Source organism: Mastigoproctus giganteus, chromosome 13 (genome assembly GCF_048544385.1).
Source record: "Mastigoproctus giganteus isolate SK-2022 chromosome 13, ASM4854438v1, whole genome shotgun sequence".
Lineage (NCBI taxonomy): Eukaryota > Metazoa > Arthropoda > Arachnida > Uropygi > Thelyphonidae > Mastigoproctus > Mastigoproctus giganteus.
Window position 1 is genome coordinate 122,923,517 of NC_143587.1, and position 18,694 is coordinate 122,942,210.

Genomic DNA, 18,694 nt, shown 5'->3' on the forward strand with positions numbered 1-18,694 from the left:
ATCAGCTCCCATCACATATTGATGATGATGTTTGTTGGCCTCCAGGTTGGTCACACAGTTATTGAGTAAACCTATTCATGTTTACCCAATAACTGTGTCGCACTTGTAATTTTATACCCCATGTGTTCATTGGCTCTGTATGCATTGTTTATCAAATTATTTGATATGAATTTTAATTCATTGCACGTTGGAATGGGACCATTGAGTGAAAGTTAAAATTTGCGTGCTGATTTTTCATGAAAATGGCATGTAGAAGTGAAGGTTAAAAGAACAGAATAAACATTAACGGAAACTTTAAAGGAGGTATACATTTATGTTATATGTGCAAAGTGCATTGAATTTAATACAGTATTATCATCAGATGAAATTTAATTTATAAAACTGAAGCAGTTGGATTGCTGAATTTATATGTTACTGTAAAAGAATAAAATCTGGTAAATCCTGGGATTTAGCAGTTAGCTTTGGCAGCAGTCTGAAGTTCAGACTATTATCATTTCACTTTAGTGAAAGTCTGAAATCTCCATTATCTGACTGAAGTACTTTTTTTTTTGGTTTAGTTGTTGGTGCATCAGCTTCTGTGGCCATAATGCACCTCCCCAAGGTTATTGCAGTACTCTGATCCAAGCTTGAGGCAGGATTTTCGAACCCGCGACCTTTGAGTTGCCAGGCAGGCACTTTACCTACCCGGCTAGCCCAGTCGGCTACTGAAGTACTGTGTATTAGGTTTACTTAATATGGTGAATATGTTACCCAGGTAACTTTGTGGGAATAGGAGATATATCTCCTCCTTTTCTGATTTTTAAACAGGGGCATAGGGAGAATGTATTCCCTATTCCCAAAAGATTGTTGGTAATAGTGCAAAAAGGCAAGCAATGATAACTTCCTGATTCATTCACTTTTATGATTTTTAAACAAGGGCATAGAGAGATATATATATCTGCTATCCCACAAGATCATCATATGCTACATATTCACTATATTCTGAATATGTTGCCCAAGCAACCTTGCAGAGGTAACAAATATACCTCCTCAATACCCTTGTTTGAAAATCAAAAAAGTGAATGATCAAGAACTTATCAGTTTCCCTCTACACACTTGTCTGATTTTAAAACAAGGGCATAGGAAAGATATGTTTCCTATCCCTAAGAGATCGTAGGTAACTGCATAAAGGAAGGCAGTGATAATTTCTTGGTTCATTCACTTTTCTGATTTTTAAACATATGCATAGGGAGGATTTATATCCTATCCCTGCAAGGTTGTCTACATTAAATATTTACTACAGGGTATGCCATTTACTTGAAACCTATGGTTTCAAGTAAATGAAACTTACATGAAACCATGTGGAACATAACTTGTCATTTCAAAAGTTATGTTCCACATGGCCATCATTTCCTTGGATATACTTTTGTAAGCATTTAACCTTGTGCAGTCTCTCTCAAGAACATTTCATTGTCACCTAGCACATCCATGCAGGCCTCTGTAATCCTGAGTTTCAGGTGGTCCAGTTTGTTTCTTCTCTGAGTATACTTGCTTTTCAAATGGCCCCATAAAAAAATCCAAGGGGGACAACTGTGAGAGATTTTGGTGGCCATCCCTGTGATCTCCCTTCACAGCCTATCCAGGGACCTGGGAACTGTTGATCTAACCATTCATGAACAGTCACAGGTGGACTGTCTTGCTGGAAATGTACAGTGTTCATTCAAAATGCTGAACATGATTTCTTAAAGCATTTCCAGATAATTTTTGCTGTTGACTGTCTCTATATTCCACACCACACTATTGTGGTGTGGAATATAGAGACAGTAAAATGTAGTACTCAAGGACAATCTTGTTTCTTACAGGGAATTATCTGGTGACCAATGACACAAATTGATATGGGTGAAACTCCCATGAATTTTGACATTGTAGGGAACTTAACTGTGAATTCAAAAGGAGCCCAAATAGTTTTAGTGAAGACAACTGGACATGAGAAAACTTGGTTTACAGTTGTATTAATATGAATGTCAGATGGAACAAATGAAAACCAATGCCAACGATTACATCCCCCCCCCAGAATATTTGTTCATTGTACATGTTTATGTACAATAGTTGGATGAATGAAGATGGAGTTAAATTTTGGATTGTAAATGTTTGGAATAGGTTCCTACTGAAAGGACACTAGTTCATTGATTTGGGATATGTTTAAACCATATACAGCAGAGCAAACAAAGATAATATTATCCAACATTAATATACACTGAGTGATCACTGAATTATGACCACTCCTATGAAAACTGAATGTGACCTGTTGACCACGTGAGGTACGAGAGTGTGGAGTTAGTCAACTTATATAGTATAGATAAGGTAGTAAAATTCTGAGCATGATGGGTAAAAGGAAGGATTTATCGGACTTTGATAAAGGACAAATTGTGGGTGCTCGATGAACTGGTGCCTCGATTTCCCAAACGGCTGAACTGGTGGGGGTGTTTGAGAGCTGCCGTACTTAAAGTGTACCAGGACTGTCATCAAAATGGTCAAACAATGATCTGACTGCAAAACTGCAAAGGTCAGCGAAAGGTTGATGTTAGAAGTGAGCGCCGGGTTCGACGACTCGCACAGGCACAGCACTGTTGAAGAGTTGACTACCCAATACAACATGGGCCAACCCGGAACAATATCTGGCATGACCATGCATTGCATTCTCGCACCGATGGGCTATACCAGCAGACGACCCACCACCCTATGGCATCCTCTCCTAACCAAGGTTCATCGGTGTAAAAGACTTGCCTGGTGCAAAGAGCATGCAAGTTGGACATTAGAAGACTGGAAGAAGGTGTGCTGGTCAGATTAGTCACGTTATTTACTCCACACTGTGGATGGTCATGTACGGATTTGGCGTCAACACCAGGCTCTTGAACCATCATGCATGGTATCAAAAGTGCAGGCCGGTGGAGGCAGTTGTATGGTGTGGGGCATGTTTCACTGGCAGGAACTTGAACCGTTGGTGCATGTGGAACAACATATCACCGATCTCAGCTATCGTCAACTGCTTGCTGACTGTGTACACCCCGCTATGTTACACTTTTTCCTGAGTGGCGATGGTGTCTTCCAAGATAATGCTCCAAACCATCGGGCACTTGTTGTGCAGGAATGGTTTTAGGAACACAGTTTTGATTTCCAGCATATCGATTGGTCTCTGAACTCTGCCGATATCAATCCCATAGAACACTTGTGGGACACTATGGAAAGGCATATCAGTCATCTGGATACACCAATCACCTCCATATCTGCATTGCTGGGTGCATTACACACAGCTTGGTTGGCCCCACCTCCCGAACGCTTTCGACATCTTGTTGAATCAATGCCACATCAGATAGCTGCTGTACTGAGGGCAGAAGGAGGACCTATGAAGTATTAGGTAGGTGGTCATAATTCAGTGATCACTCAATGTATAAAGATTTCTGTTATACCAGGTGGATTAACATCAGTTGTGCATCCATTAGATGTTTGTTTCAGCAAACCATTCAAAGACAATATTTGTGCAGAATGGAATGATTGGATTATGAACAGCAAAATAAATTTTACCAAAGGTGGAAATATGTGGCTAGCTCCACTGGATATTTTGTGTAAGTTTGTGTTAAACACTTGGAACAAAATTGATGTTAAAACTCGCTTAAAAAAATGTGGTATATCAAATTCCATGGATGGCATTTTAGATGATTTATCAAATAATGAGTGGGATCCATATGACGAAAATTTTATTGAAATTGAAGAGGTTATTATAAGAGAGATTTTGTTATGCAGTAGTGAAGATTTGGATATGGAACCATGTTTGTGGTAGATATTAGTATGATAAATATATTGTATACTGAATTTTATTGTTTAATATAATCTATTTATAAACTTATACATGCATTTTTAAACAAGATTTTAAATTTGTAGTATCTCCCATTTGCTATAGATTTTTAAGTTCAGATTTTAGGCCCTGTATATAAATCAATCCATGATTTTAAGGGTAGTATTGCTTCACTAATAGAGAAGACTATTGTTACTTATTCTCAGTGGGCACCACCACCCAGATAGCACCGTTTCAAGGCTTGTTTGCCTTTCATTGGTGGGTGGACAGGCATCCTGGTATTGGGAAAAAAAAAATTATGTTCAGTAGTATTTTTTTCAGGTGCCAAATCCTGTGTGTTTCACCTTGGCGGTAACCTTTGTGAGAATGGAATTATGGCAGAGGATGTATTTTCTTGGCATTGGCATTTAATGCCTACAGCTTATTTTGTCCAACAAAGTATTAAAGATTGTCTCAGCAATGAAATCAGTGGAAGAGGCCATTCACCACACTGGATATAGTAATAGTAGAAGCATGTGATTCAAGGAAACAAGCTTATGTAACATCAGCTAAAAAAAAACAAAAAATATTTTGCATGTCCATTCCCTCTAAACATTTGTCCAGTACCTCCTTGAATTTATTTAAGCTATCAATTTCCACAACAGCAGATGGAAGTTTGTTCCTTCAATCAACTATCTGCTGGCTAAAGGAAAATTTTTGCATGTCTGTTCTATAACTGTCTTTCCTCAATGAATTTATGCCCCTTCAGGTTTCTAATCGCAGCAAGAGGAAGAATCCCATCAGAATTGAACCTGCTTAACCCATTTCAGGTGCCTTATGTACCTCAGTCAGACCACCTCGCATATTATTTATTATTATTATTAACTATATGGTGCAAGGAAGCCTGAGGCTTATTATTATTTTTTTTTTATGTGAACCCCAAACACGAGAGGTATTAGAACCTATAGTACTTAGTACCGTGCTTGGGTTGGAGGTTGAGAAGACGAAAGAAGATATTTGTTGACATTGGACTTGAACTTCTGTAGATTGTAATTTTCAGGAAATACGTATGAAGGAAGGCGTTTCAGTTGAATGAATAAATGAAGAAGATGAAAAGTTGGTTCTGTGGGTTTGAAGTTGGACAGTAAATGGATGTTGGCTGGTGGCGGCACATGTTCGGACTGTTTTGAAAGAGAGAGCGGGAATTATAGAAGCCAATTCAGAAGAACAGTGCCCATGGAAGTATCTGTAGAAGAGGCATGCAGCAGAAACAGTGCATCTATGAGACAGCGAGTAGAGAGACTCTGTTAGAGATGAATCATTAATTAACCTAACTGCCCTCTTCTGAATGGAATCAAGAAGCCTGAGAGAGGTTTTCGGGGCACCACCCCAGATGTGGGAACAATATTCCATGGCAGGGCGGATTTGCGATTTATACAGAGTGAGCAGCTGTTTGGAAGAAAAGTAACGCCGAGAGCGAAAGAGAAAACCAAGTTTTTAAGATGCAGAGGAAGCAATATTTGTAATGTGCTTGTGCCAAGAGAGATTAAAAGTCAGGGTAATCCCCAAAAGAGATATATCCTTTTGCCTAGAAATCGGAGTGTCACTAAAGATAAGCATAGGAGCAGAAGAATCCTTTTTGCGAGATATAAGACAAGACTGAGTTTTAGAAGGGTTGAAATCAACTAAGTTGTCTTTGCCCCACTGGAGAATTGCCTGAAGATCGGCATTTAAGGAATTGGTAGCAGATTTTCGAGAAGTTGAAGCTGATTGAGCAGGACAAGGTTTCTCAAAATGGAAAGTTGAATGCAATGTGCTATCATCGGCAAAACTATGGATAGGATTTCCAGTCAATGGAAGAAGGTCATTGATATACAAGAGGAAAAGAGTGGGGGAAAGAACTGAAACTTGGGGGACACCGGCATTAGTGGAGAAGTTAGAAGACAGAGAGCCATCTACCATCACCCTCAGTGAGCGATCAGAGAGAAAACTGGATAACCAATTACTAAAAACAGTTGGCAAACCATAAGATGGAAACTTGTTTAGAAGACCTTTATGCCAAACACGATCAAAAGCCTTTGAGATGTCAAGAGCAACTACTTGTGTTTCACCGAACCTTTCCATTGAATTAGTCCATAAATGGGTAACATAAGCCAGAATATCACCAGTGGATCGACACTGACGGAATCCATACTGGTGATCGTTGATCAGACGGAAGGTTTCTAGGTAGTTTGAGTTGGCGGTTAATTGATTTCTCCATTACTTTAGAAAGAGTAGAAGTAATTGCAATGGGACGATAATTGGATGGGAGGGATTTGTCCCTTTTTAGGAACTGGCTGGATATGAGCAAATTTCCAAGCAGAAGGAAAAACACTTTCGGAATAAGAAAGTGAAAAAAGGCGGCAAAGAATAGGAGTAAGTTCAGGAGCAAAGGTTTTGAGAACAAGTGGAGAAATACCATCAGGACCTGGAGCTTTCTTAGCATCAAGATTCATCAAAATCCTTCTGATATCCTTTTGACGGAAGACTACAGGAGGCATTGAATGGAGCATGTTGGGAATGGTGGGAGGTGTTTTACCAAGATCATTAATACATGAGCTGGAAGAAAAATGGGATGCTAGCAGGTCAGCTTTATCCTTGGCTGAAGTGACAACAGAACCATCTGGTTTGGACAGAGGTGGGAGCAGAGATGGGAAAAGTTGCGGCCAATAGCTTTAGCAAGAGACCAGAATGCTCGGCTACCATTAGGGCAAGAAGCAAGTTTTCTACTCTTAGCCTGTTCAAACTCTAGTTTGGGCTGATTAATAACTGCTTTACAATTGTTGCGAGCTTTGGTGTAGGCAGAAAATGAAACTGAAGAATTAGAAACAAGCCAATTACGATACGCAACATTCTTCTCTTGGACAGCCTTAGCACATTTATTGGAAAACCAAGGTTTAGATAAAGGACGAGATTTTAAAGTGCAGTGTGGGATAAAAGATTCCATTCCTGCAAGAATAATTTCACTGACACGATCTGAGCAAATGTTGACATCAGAACTTTTGAAACAGTAATCCGACCAAGGATAAGAAGAAAAGAAGTCTCGCAGGTCATCCCATTTTGCATTCTTGTAATGCCAAACAACACGAGGTTGGGAATAGCCATGAGATAAAGGTTCCATTGGAGAAGAGACAATCACCAAGTTGCGATCTGAAGTGCCTAAAGGACCTCTCACTTCGACCATGTACTTAGAAGGGGTGTTTGTGAGAAAAAGATCAAGCGTATTGGCTGTATGATTAGGATTGTCCGGTATTCTTGTAGGTAAATGAACAATCTGTGCTAGGTCATTAGTAATTGCAAAAGCCTCAGCATCTCTACCTGCTGGATCGGTGTGACTAGAAAACGGAAGCCAGCTGGAGTTGTGAACATTAAAATTACCAAGGAAAATTACCTCACTGTTAGGAAAGTTGGACTGGAGAAAGTCAAGTTGCAACGAGAGGAAGTCAAAGAGCTCCAAGTGATTAGTGGAGAACAGTAGAGACAACAGATGAATTTGACACAATGAGGTAGAGAGATTTTAAGCCAGAGAAGATCAAAGAGAGGAGATTCCAAATTGCCAAGTCTCTGACAGGTAATATCAGAATGGACATATGCACAAGTACCACCTTTGAGGCGAAAGGAATCATACAGCGAATAATTTGGGCATCTGAGATGAGCAGTAGTTGAATCAACCGATAACTGAGATTCTGTCAGAAAAAGTACATGGGGTTTGGCAGACTGCAAGTGGAAATGGACATCGTTGAGATTAGAATTGAGACCATGTATATTTGTGAAATGAATTAGGAAGTCCTTGGGAGGTTTAGATCTTTTCGCAGATAAGCTTGCTCTATTAGTTTGACAATTCATGGTGTATTCAGTAGTAAGAAATAGTGGGTGGGACATGCTGTATGAATAATGAAATTTTTGGATATGGCGTACATGTGGTAAGAATATACCCAGATCCTTGACATAACGTGGCCTCGACAATGCTCCCTGCATACACACTACTCGGACTCCCTCCAGTCACTATCTGGCAGAGTAGAGGTAGCAAGATTATACACTAGCTGATCCGGAAGCCTCCTAGAGAGTTACCAATAGGTTCGGTCCGGTGTACTAACTAGCGGCCAGCCTGCGAACACCGTTTTAGAGCTGTACCCTCGAAATGTAAGGAATATTGGATCTCGCCACGACGTTCATCATAACCTCAAAAGTCATCAATCATACTGCATGATGGAAGAGATAGGGAAGGGGTGACCGGAACTTAGCTCTAGAGACTAAACATGGATTCCACCACTTCAACAATCCATGAACACCATTGAAAGGCAACTCCAAATTTCCATCGCTAAAATTGAATCATGGGCATTGCGGAATGGCTATTCCCTATCAGAAAAGAAATCTAGTGCAATTCATTTTTGTAAAAAACGCAAACTTCACCCAGATCCAGAAATATTTTTAAAAAACAACCTGATTCCTGTCACTAACAGTTTCCGACTGTTGGGGTTATATTTAGATAACAAACTTAATTTTGCTTCCCATATTGCTTTCCTTCGAACTACATGTCTAAAAAAACTGAGCATCCTGAGAGCAGTCTCTGCTAAGTCCTGGGGTGCTGACAGAAGCTCTCTCCTTCATCTGTATAGAGCTTTAATAAGATCACGATTAGACTATGGATCACCTGTCTATGACTCCGCTAGGAAAAGTTCACTATTACGTCTGAACACCATACAGCATAGTGCTCTTAGGATAGCTGTGGGAGCCTTCAGAACATCTCCGGTCCACAGCCTGTATATTGAGGCAAATGAACCCCCTTTGCATCTCAGGAGAAAATCCTTATTGTGTAAGTATGCAGCAAAAATTAAAAGCATGCCATTCCACCCTAGCTGGCAGTACCTGTTTGATCCTCAATATGCTGAATTATATCACAATAAGCCTAATGAAAACCGCCCTGCAGGGATTCGACTGCAAGAACTCACAATCAGTTGGGATCTTAAATTTCACAACATATTCCAAGACCTTGCTACTCCTGAAACTCCCTGGACTGAATTCTCACCTCTCTGCGACAATTTCTTTTCAAGATTGGGAAAATCCTCTCTGGCAAATATAAACTATCAACAGCTCCATAAAACTCATTTGTTGGAAAATTCAGATAAAGTACCTATCTATACTGATGGCTCCAAAACAGATGCAGCCGTTGGTGCTGCAGCAGTTTCTTCTACCTTTTCAGATGCTGTGTCTCTTCCAACGGAATGTACTATCTATACTGCAGAATTATTTGCTATTAAACTAGCTCTAGATAGAATACACAACAGCTGTATAAAGCAATCCCTGATATACACAGACTCCTTAAGCGCAATCACTGCCATTCAAACTACCATGTCGCCCTCACATCCGATTCTTAAAGAGATACGGTCCAAGTTATTTTACTGTCAAAAAGCCAACCAGAAGGTTACCTTCTGCTGGATACCTGGTCATGCAGGCATTCCAGGTAATGAACAAGCGGACGCCGCCGCTAAACACCCTGACTCAAGCAATTCCAGGCAACAAACAGTGCCCTACACCGACTACAAATCCATCATTGAAACAGCATGTAGGAAGCAATGGTCTGACCTCTGGAAAGCTCAAATAAATAATAAACTGCTGCAGATAAAAAAAGAGCCAAAATTGTGGACATCTAGTATCAGGAAAAGCAGGCGACAAGAAGTAATTCTAGCAAGGCTCCGCATTGGACATTCACATCCAACTCATCTGTATTTGCTTATGGGAGAGAACCCTCCTCAGTGTTTGTTGTGCCAGTCGCAGTTGACAATATATCATATTCTCATTGAATGTCCCCAACTTTCAACTACCAGAAAATCAACCTTTACATCCCTGTCCCATTTGAAGGAACCGATAACCTTATTGCAGATTCTTGGCAATGATGCAAATTTGGAGGAACTGTTTACTTATTTGAAACAGATAAATCTCTATAATAGCCTATGATCACAATAACATGAGAAATTAGCGATAAGCAAATATCGAACAGGCACAATATGGCCCAAGAGGCCCTTGTGCCAGAAAACCCAAATACAACAACAACAACAACCACCACTTCAAGCCTCCAATAAGCAAAGTGGTGGTATTTCACCGGTTGATGAGAGTCATCTACCACCTAGTACTGCCTGGTAACATAGAGGGGCAGCATTCCTCCATGAGGTGTGGGCGCCACACCTCGACCCCTGCTTAAGTTGGTTCACACCTGGGTGGTCACCCACCATGTACTTGTGCATGGAGGTTATACCCAGGATTACTAACAGACCCACCATCGTGAAGGTGCAAGCAGAGGATTTGGCTGTCAGACCATTCGGACTTCGCCGAAATTGGGTCCACTTGACTTGAGTGCCACCCGAATATCAGTTCCATCAGCGTTTTAGACTCCCAGATAGCTAGCCCCAGGGGCTCACACTGGTGAGTATGGGCTTGGCACACCCAGGGTCCTGAGCTGGATATCATCATTCTTCTCTTTCTTGGTGATTCCTTTCTACTTCTGTCAATCTCTCTCTCTCTCTCTCTCTCTCTCTCTCTCTATCTCTCTCTCTCTCTCTCTCTCTCTCTCAGGGTAACTCGGGGAAATTTTTTTTTTTTTTTTTTGGCTGGTGCAGCATACGCCTCAGCCTTCCTTGCACCATATGGCTAATAATAAGTACAGCTTCTTGTCTGGCATATCTGAGAGAATGTCTGTGACAACCTCAAGGACCAACTTATGCTTATGCTGCGCCAGCCAAAAAAAATTCCCGAGTTACCCAGAGAGAGAGAGAGAAGTAGAAGAAATGATGCTTACCTCTAGACGTTACAATCTGCAGAATTTAAGCCTTTCTTGGTAAGACCACCCCCTTCGTTCTCCCTCACCAATCTTGTTGTCCTTCTCTGTACTTACTCAAGCAACTCTACATCTTTCCTAAAATGAGGCCTCCAGACCTGTACGCAGTACTCAAGGCTTGGCCTGACCATTGCCTTATACAAAGGGATAATAACCACCTTTTACTTACTAGCAAAATTCCTGTATATCATTGACAATAACCCATGGACCTGCTCTGGCAGTATGTCTGCACTGCTCTGAAAATTTAATATCTCATTGTACAATTACTCCCAGGTCTTTTTCATTTCCTACCACCCTAAGTGTAGCATCACACAGTTGGTATGTTTCTCTGTGGTTACTTCTACCCATATGCAGTACTTTGCATTTGTCAATGTTAAACTTCGGTTGCCACTTCCCAGCCCATCTGCCCAACTTTTCTAGATCCTGTTGCAATAGCACACTGCCATTACCAACCTCGACATTAAGCCTGATATACCTTCATCAATATCATTGATAAATACACAAAACAACAGTGGTCTAACACTTATCCCTGGGAGACTCCACTAATAACATTAGTCCACAAAGAGCAGCATCTATTTATTACCACTCTGTCTTCTCTCACTCAGCCACCCTTTTATCCATTGTAGCAACTTGTCCTTAATACCATACTGCACCAATTTGTACAGTAGTCTTCCATGCACGTCAGTGTCAATAGCTTTCCTGAAATCCAAGTATACAATATCAAAATTATTTCTTGCATCCAGTTCCTTTGTAACCACTTCATAGTATCCAATCAAATTTGTAAGACAAGGCTTTGCCTTAAGAAACCTATGCTTTGTCTGATTTATTACTGCAGCCTTGTTTATCTAATCCTGCAATGCATCTTTAACCAGTGACTCCATTAATTTCCCCAGAACAGAAGTTAAACTAACTGGTCTGTAATTACTCATGTCACCCTTTGTGAAATGGGGAAACATTTGCACATCTCCAGTCTGTGGAGACTTCCCCTGAGTCCAAGGATGCCCTCATAATTATAGCTAAGGGTTTGCTTACTTCCTTTGCCACCTCCTTTAATATAACTGGATAGATCCCATCCACCCCTGGTGCCTTTCTTATGTTTAACTTCAACACTTTCTCCTCCACTTTGCTTTCAATTATTACAAAAACATTAAGCACCCTGTTACATTTTGATAAACATTTGGCATTCTCCTCCCTTAATAACTCGTCATGTGTGAATGTAGATGCAAAATACTCATTCAGATTGTCAGCTATCTGAACAGAATCATCAATAGTCAAACCATCTGTTTTAGCATCTTTCTTCTAAAGTTTATCTAACGAAAGAAGTTCTTGCTGTTTTTCTTAGCGTTCTTTGTCAAAGATTTCTCATAATCTGCCTTCACTTGACTAACTTCTTTTGCGACTTGATTACAGGCTAGCTTATATCTACCATAGGCTTCTGTGTCACCTGATAATTTATATTCATCCCATGCATTTTTGTACTCCACCATGAGTCTCATTAGTTCATCTGACATCCATTTAGGCCTAAACCTTGAACAGTATTTCTTAATTAGTATGAAAAGCCTAGTAGCTTCCACGATTACTTCCTTGAATGCTTCCCTTGTTATACATTAGTATGTGGTTTGAATAACAGTAAAGTGTGGTATCTTCTTCAGTCACTATATCTCTTATGCACAAGAAAAGTGACAAGTGAAAAAAATCTTTTTAGGGAAGCAATTTTAAACTTCTTTATTTTTAAGCATAAGAATTACTGTAGTGGTTTATTAAAATTAGATGAGAAATTATGTTAATTAATATCTGAACTTTACTATAAGCTTTAATAAAATATAATTGTTTCCCCTTGAGAGTAAATATTCAACTATTCTTTGACTTATGACACTTTTAAATCAAAAATAGTTTAAATAATAAATTAGTTTGTGAATATTGTTTATCATTCATAATATAAATTAAAATAATAAAAATGATAATAAGTCATTAAAATATAATTATGTTATATTAAAAAGTAGCACAACTCAAAATAAGTTGTATTCCTTCGAACAAAGTCACAGTCAAAACTGATAATTTGAAATGTATTGTTTTACAAAACAGAACTTTGAAAACATTACTGAGAAGTGACATTTTTCTGGACTTATACCTGTTGCCCTTTCTTGGAAAAGTGACATTAGCACCTTTTTTTTTGTTTCACTTAAAGGATTTTTTCTGCATAAAAATACACACTTTCTTGGGGTTGTTATATTTGCTTAAAAACAGCATTTTTATAATTTTTATTGTGCATGAGCAATATTTCAACCTATAAAGAATTTATAACTTGTGCAAAATCTGTTTCTCTCCACCACAAAAAACTTGCAAATGAATTGCATCAAAATTGGTGTATATTCACCTGATACCATTTGTGCACTGTTGAAATTCATACTGCAGTGTATGGATTCTAGCAATATGTATGCAGACTGTTGTTAGCAACTTAGCTGATCACTTATTTTCCTATTGAAAATAGGTGATCTTGATTTTTAACCTCTGGGCAGATCACCTCAGGATGAAGTACACCCAAGCCATTTTTTCCTAATTTAAATAAAATCTATACAAGTTATGTCAATTCCAATTTATGAATTCCTCAGTTATTGTGTCTGATCTGCACCATTTAATTGCTTGTTATTGAAAGAGTTTGGCCATAAAAAAATAATAATAAAACCAAAGTGTTTTTTGTAAGCCACATTAACACACACATTAATTAGCAGCATTTTTTGTGTACAATTACGAAATTATGTTACTGTCATGTTTGACCCATGCATCTCCTGACAGAAATGCTTACTGGCTTCAAATGTTGTTAATATTCTGAGTGACATCCATTCACCGAGATGCTCAGTTTATTTGATTTGAGTTTGTTTAAAATTTCACTTGCTGACAGGTGAAGTTAATACCCAAATGAATGTCTAAAGACAGAGGAGGTTTTTATTTTAATTAGAAAAATAAAAAATATATATTAATCATTTAAACAGTAATTAAAAGTATATGTTTTTAATGTAAAAAATATATTATTCATACTTGTGTTCATAATAGATAAAGGATGGCATCAAAAGATGAACAATTTAAAATATTTTCATGCCAATTTTAAGATTTTAAAATTGCCTACTTTATCCCAAGGTGTGTCTATCAGTTAGAAGGAAATTTATATGCCTATCATAGAGTTAATTATTTTGTTTTACTTATATATTCTCTTTATATTTGTAGAAGATAATTTTTAAACCTCAAATCATTAATTCTATGGAGGCAGAAATGTCTTTTTATTGTTGTTTTTATTAGCATACTGTGATTTTTTTTTTTTTTTATATATATTTTCAGGCAGGGAATGACAATCCTTCCATTGCCCTATGGGTGGTCGATCTCAAAAACCTAAACAATATTATGGCACGGGATGTAAAGCCCCCCCGAGAAGTCAAAGACCAGTTAATGCATGTGTGGTTTGTGGTCACAAGCCATGTGCTCACCTACACTCTTTCTTCTGCTTTTATTTTACATCTCTTTCTCAATACTTTCTCATTTAGAAATATGAATGTGCATGATTGTTTGATAAGTGTTTTGTTAGTAGTTGAAGAGTATTCTTGTTTTGCCACTCACTTGCTCACTCATGTTTAGTGCTGGCCTTTGAAATATGCTTATTTATTTAGAGCACTGCCTGTGCCTCTTTTTTGAGACTAAACAAGAATTTTCTTTAAATTCTTATGCTTTTCTGCTTCTGGTTGTTTTGTGAAACTTTTACTAACAGAATGTAATATTGTGCATACTCTTGTTGCATGCTTTTAAAATTTTTTTCACTTGTTTATATATATATATAATTATTTTAAGGTTACAATTAGCAATAAATGCAGAAAAAAAAAAGGGTCATTAGTTTTGTGTAAGAATTTAAAGTTTTTTCACATTTCATTTTTTTTATTATATGTAGAAGCACTTACAAATATAGAATACAAAATATGTTGAAATTTTTTTGAACTTTGATTCATCATAATAATTACAACTATTAGATTATATATAATTCAGAATAAAACTTGCTTCCAGTGGCTGCATATAAAATCATATTTTTTTTAATTGATTTAAACCTGACTTATTGATGAATGTTTTTCTCAACTCTACAGAGAAGCTCTAGAAATCTCAAGTATCCATGAACTAGTCATAAGTTTGTATCAAAGGAGAGGGAGGCTATATGTCACCCAGGGACAATGCAATATATTTGTACCCTAAATAAATAAATAGTGCCATCTGGTAGAAAATGCCCCACACCCATGGCTTGTATGTCTGTTTATCTGTGAAAGAATAATTTTAATACCAAGCATGAAACAATACTATATAATAGCAACAAGGAGAAAAGTTCCTAACAAGACACTAGTTAGGAAAATCAAGCATTTGGCCCAGATAAATACCAAGCAATGAATGGTGCATACTTTGTATGTTATTTTGACAATAGAGAGCTATTACATGCTCAATTTTTCCTATATTCTGTTATCTTATGAGATACAACAGGAGTTAATTTTATTTTTTGCTATAAGATGGCTTCTTTGGACCAACTCTCCTAGTCCACTGCATTAACAATTAATTTATATCATTATTAAATGTCTTCCTCACTGTCAGAACAGCAGTGGGCCAACCCCATGGTGTCACTATTTGGTGCCCAACTGTATGTATGTTATTAGAAATTTAATGTGGGAATGACACAAATTTTGTATTCTGTAGAAAATTTTAAGTTATGTGCAGTTAAATAATATATTGTAATACTAATCATCTTTGCTGCACATAAAATTTAATCTAGTGGTGGCGACGGCACCAGAAGTGTAACAAAAAAGGTGCCAGGTGCCCAACTTTCTTTTCATTTTTGGAAAATGTCTTTGAATTCTGCTTAAATCTTTTCTTAATGGATTGCAGTACTTATTGTATGTACTCTTAAATTTTCATTAAAAAAAATTAAACATTGCCTTTTAACATGCTTTTTTTATTTTCAAAAAAAAATATAATATTCTGCAAAAATTGCAAAAAAATAGAAACATCAAATCTGTTCTCTTCCATTTTCCAGTTTTAAAGGCCATTAAATGCTCAAAATTTCATGCATGTGTATGCATATATTTCTATTATGTATATAAATATTATTGAAAATTAAAAAATATATATATCGTATATATTTGATATTATTAGTTACCTCCGTTTTCAGATTTGTTTCAAATTTGTTGTGCTTCACAGCTTGAGATATCTGAATGAGACTTACTTATCTTGCTTCCCACAGTATATCAGCCATCTGGAGAAAATATCAGGTTTTATTATCCTTACTCTGTAAAAGCAATAATAAATCTTTCAGAAATAACTAGGGTACTGTAGATTGAGCTAGAGGGAGTAGAAAACAACCCAAAAGTTTAAACAAACACAGTGGTGGTGGTGCTTATCCAGTGTCATGCTGCTCTTTAACAAATTCACTGCCTTTATGTGTTTGTTTTTTATTGGTTTTCACGAGCATTAGCAACTAAGGCCATATTGCTCCGGGGATATGCAGTGATCATTCCCTGACCTTTCCGCATCCTCCGTATTTGGTGGTCACGGGCTCGAACCCCGGTCTAATCAAGCCTTTACGTGTATAAATGGCAAAAGGCCCCAAGTGCCATGCTGTAATGATGCAAGTGGTAATTCTTAAGCAGTTAATAAAAGGGTGTCATGAAATTAACAACTACTCAAATATTAGCACACTGATTTAACTCTTTGCAAGCAATGCTTCATTTTTTTCTGTAGACTTAGCACACAGTTCTGTTTGTTCTTTTCTTGTGTTGATAATAGTTTAGGTACATGAATACTTTTCTAAAATTTTAAGATTTGTTCTGATTTGCAGCTTAGCACAAAATCAGTGTTCACTTTTAATTATGAATACCCAAACTCTTACTTTTCAAGCATTATTTATGAATTTTCAGAATGCCAAGGATGTCAAATGTTGATATTTTTCAACATTCTGAAAATTACAGCACATTAGATGTACTCTCTCAAATATAGGTGGCAGTGAACATGTTTAGCAAAAAGCCAAATAGTTGCAAAGATGATGGCAGGTCCTCGTTTGCAATTTCCCTATAAAAACTGTTAAAAAAAAACACTTCAGAAACTATGTATACAAGTTCAACTATTTTAGGAAGGCAGAAAAACTTTCAGATTTTTAATCATTGATTAACAGTTAATGTGAGAATGTTATTTTCAAAAGTCACCTATCAAGTTACCCACCATTGCTGCCAGGTTAAGTCATTATACTTATTATCACACCCATCCAAGAATTCTTTCATTTTTATATATGCATTTTTTTTATGTTTATTTTTGGCCGATTTGGAATAAGTTTGTTCCTTGCACCATTTTGCCTGATCTATATTAAAAATCCTGTCGTTATTTTCTCCCCTACGTTAGAATTTATGATAGTTGCAGACAAGTTTTTAACATATTAAACACCATAATGTTAATAAAAATTAGTATCCATGGGACCTACAGTTAATGTTTTTAATATATAATTATGCCATAACAAATATAACTTGATTTATCAAAACAAATTTTATATACAGGTAGTTCTCGACTTTACGAGTTAATTCGTTTCTAGCATGTGCTCATAAAGTGGGAATTTATTTCCCATAGACATAATGTTAAAAATAGGGGTTATGTTATCAACAATATTTGTAAAATGCTAAGAGGAGTATACCTCAATATAGTACGTAGAACACTTCCGTATGATACCCTCCAGAAATTAAAACGAAAAAATCGACAACTTACCGGTGCATTAGAGTAAAATATAAATAATTAAATAATTAAAAAAAACAATTTAACACAATTCGAATAATTTAAAACAATTCAAAATCAAATTAACGCAATTAAAAGAATCTAAAGAATCAAAAACGATTTTCCTTCCTGAAGCTCACAACGCTTTTCGACCGTATGTCGTGATCACAGGAATGAAAATACATTTTCATTCCTGCGATCACAATTAAATTTTTTTTTTTTTAATTATTTATATTTTACTCTAATGCACCGGTAAGTTGTAGATTTTTTTGTTTTTTCCGTTTTAATTTCTGGAGGGTATTGTACGGAAGTGTTCTACGTACTATATTGAGTATACTCCTCTTAGTATTTTACAAATATTATTATCAACGTAGAATGTATTGAGTATTACAGCTCTGATTCATATTATCTAGTTATCAACAGAGAAATTAGTTAGCTAATTAGTTTGTTTAAACAATGATCAATTTATCTAAAGGAATGAAAACGTAGCCTGTAAAATCAAGCAAATTATAATAATAGAGAAATTACTTATGACTTACAAATATTAAAGAATGCTTATTCTTCATCATCATCATCGATTAAATGCACACTTGTTGATCACTCTTTATTGGCTTGGCACTCATTGGTTTTTTGCGCAATGAGTCATCTTCAGAAATGCTTCAAGATGTGTTTATTTCCAAGGATAATCTTCTCTTTTCTTTATAAATTTCAATAGCATGCATAAGCATTTTTTAACGGAACTCACAAATTGCAACTAACATGATTAGAAAGCTTAAAAAAAAAGGAATGAAGAGAAGATTCTGAAAATTTATTTATGTTTTTTATACAATTGAAGATTCAAAAATATTCACCATAATAACGTAAAACCCCACACGATTCCAGCTATCGGTATTTTCACAAATGCAATAACATAGAGTTTACTACCCATTTATAATTGCTTGCAGTAACAGAAAAGCCCAATAAACCGGAAAGTGCAAATTGTTTTATGGTCATGACTTCCAGAAATGTGCTTTAAAAAATGTCACAAAGCCGTTCAAAATTGGTTCTTATAACAGAACATATGAAACGATGAAAGTGTAGTGCATTTAATGATTTGAATTGGTAACTAATACAATTTACACTATAAAAATGAACTTTTAGGGAGTTATATAGTGAAAATTTGAACTTCCGAGGTCGTGGAATGAATTACCAAAAAACGATGGGTTATTGGGTTCACATTACAACGG

General features: G+C 36.8%; 1 protein-coding gene across 2 annotated transcripts in view; it reads left to right on the top strand.

Annotated features, from left to right (window-relative positions):
* Positions 1–18,694, top strand: part of LOC150076411 (inactive dipeptidyl peptidase 10-like) — a 1,373,013-nt gene that overhangs the window by 1,197,996 nt on the left and 156,323 nt on the right. Inside the window, exon 10 of one of the 2 annotated variants that reach the window (XM_090387020.1) lies at positions 14,025–14,143. In XM_090387020.1, the coding sequence (XP_090243146.1) occupies positions 14,025–14,143 (119 nt within the window). The remainder of the gene's footprint in view (positions 1–14,024; positions 14,144–18,694) is intronic. The other variant, XM_090387021.1, reaches the window with a different exon arrangement.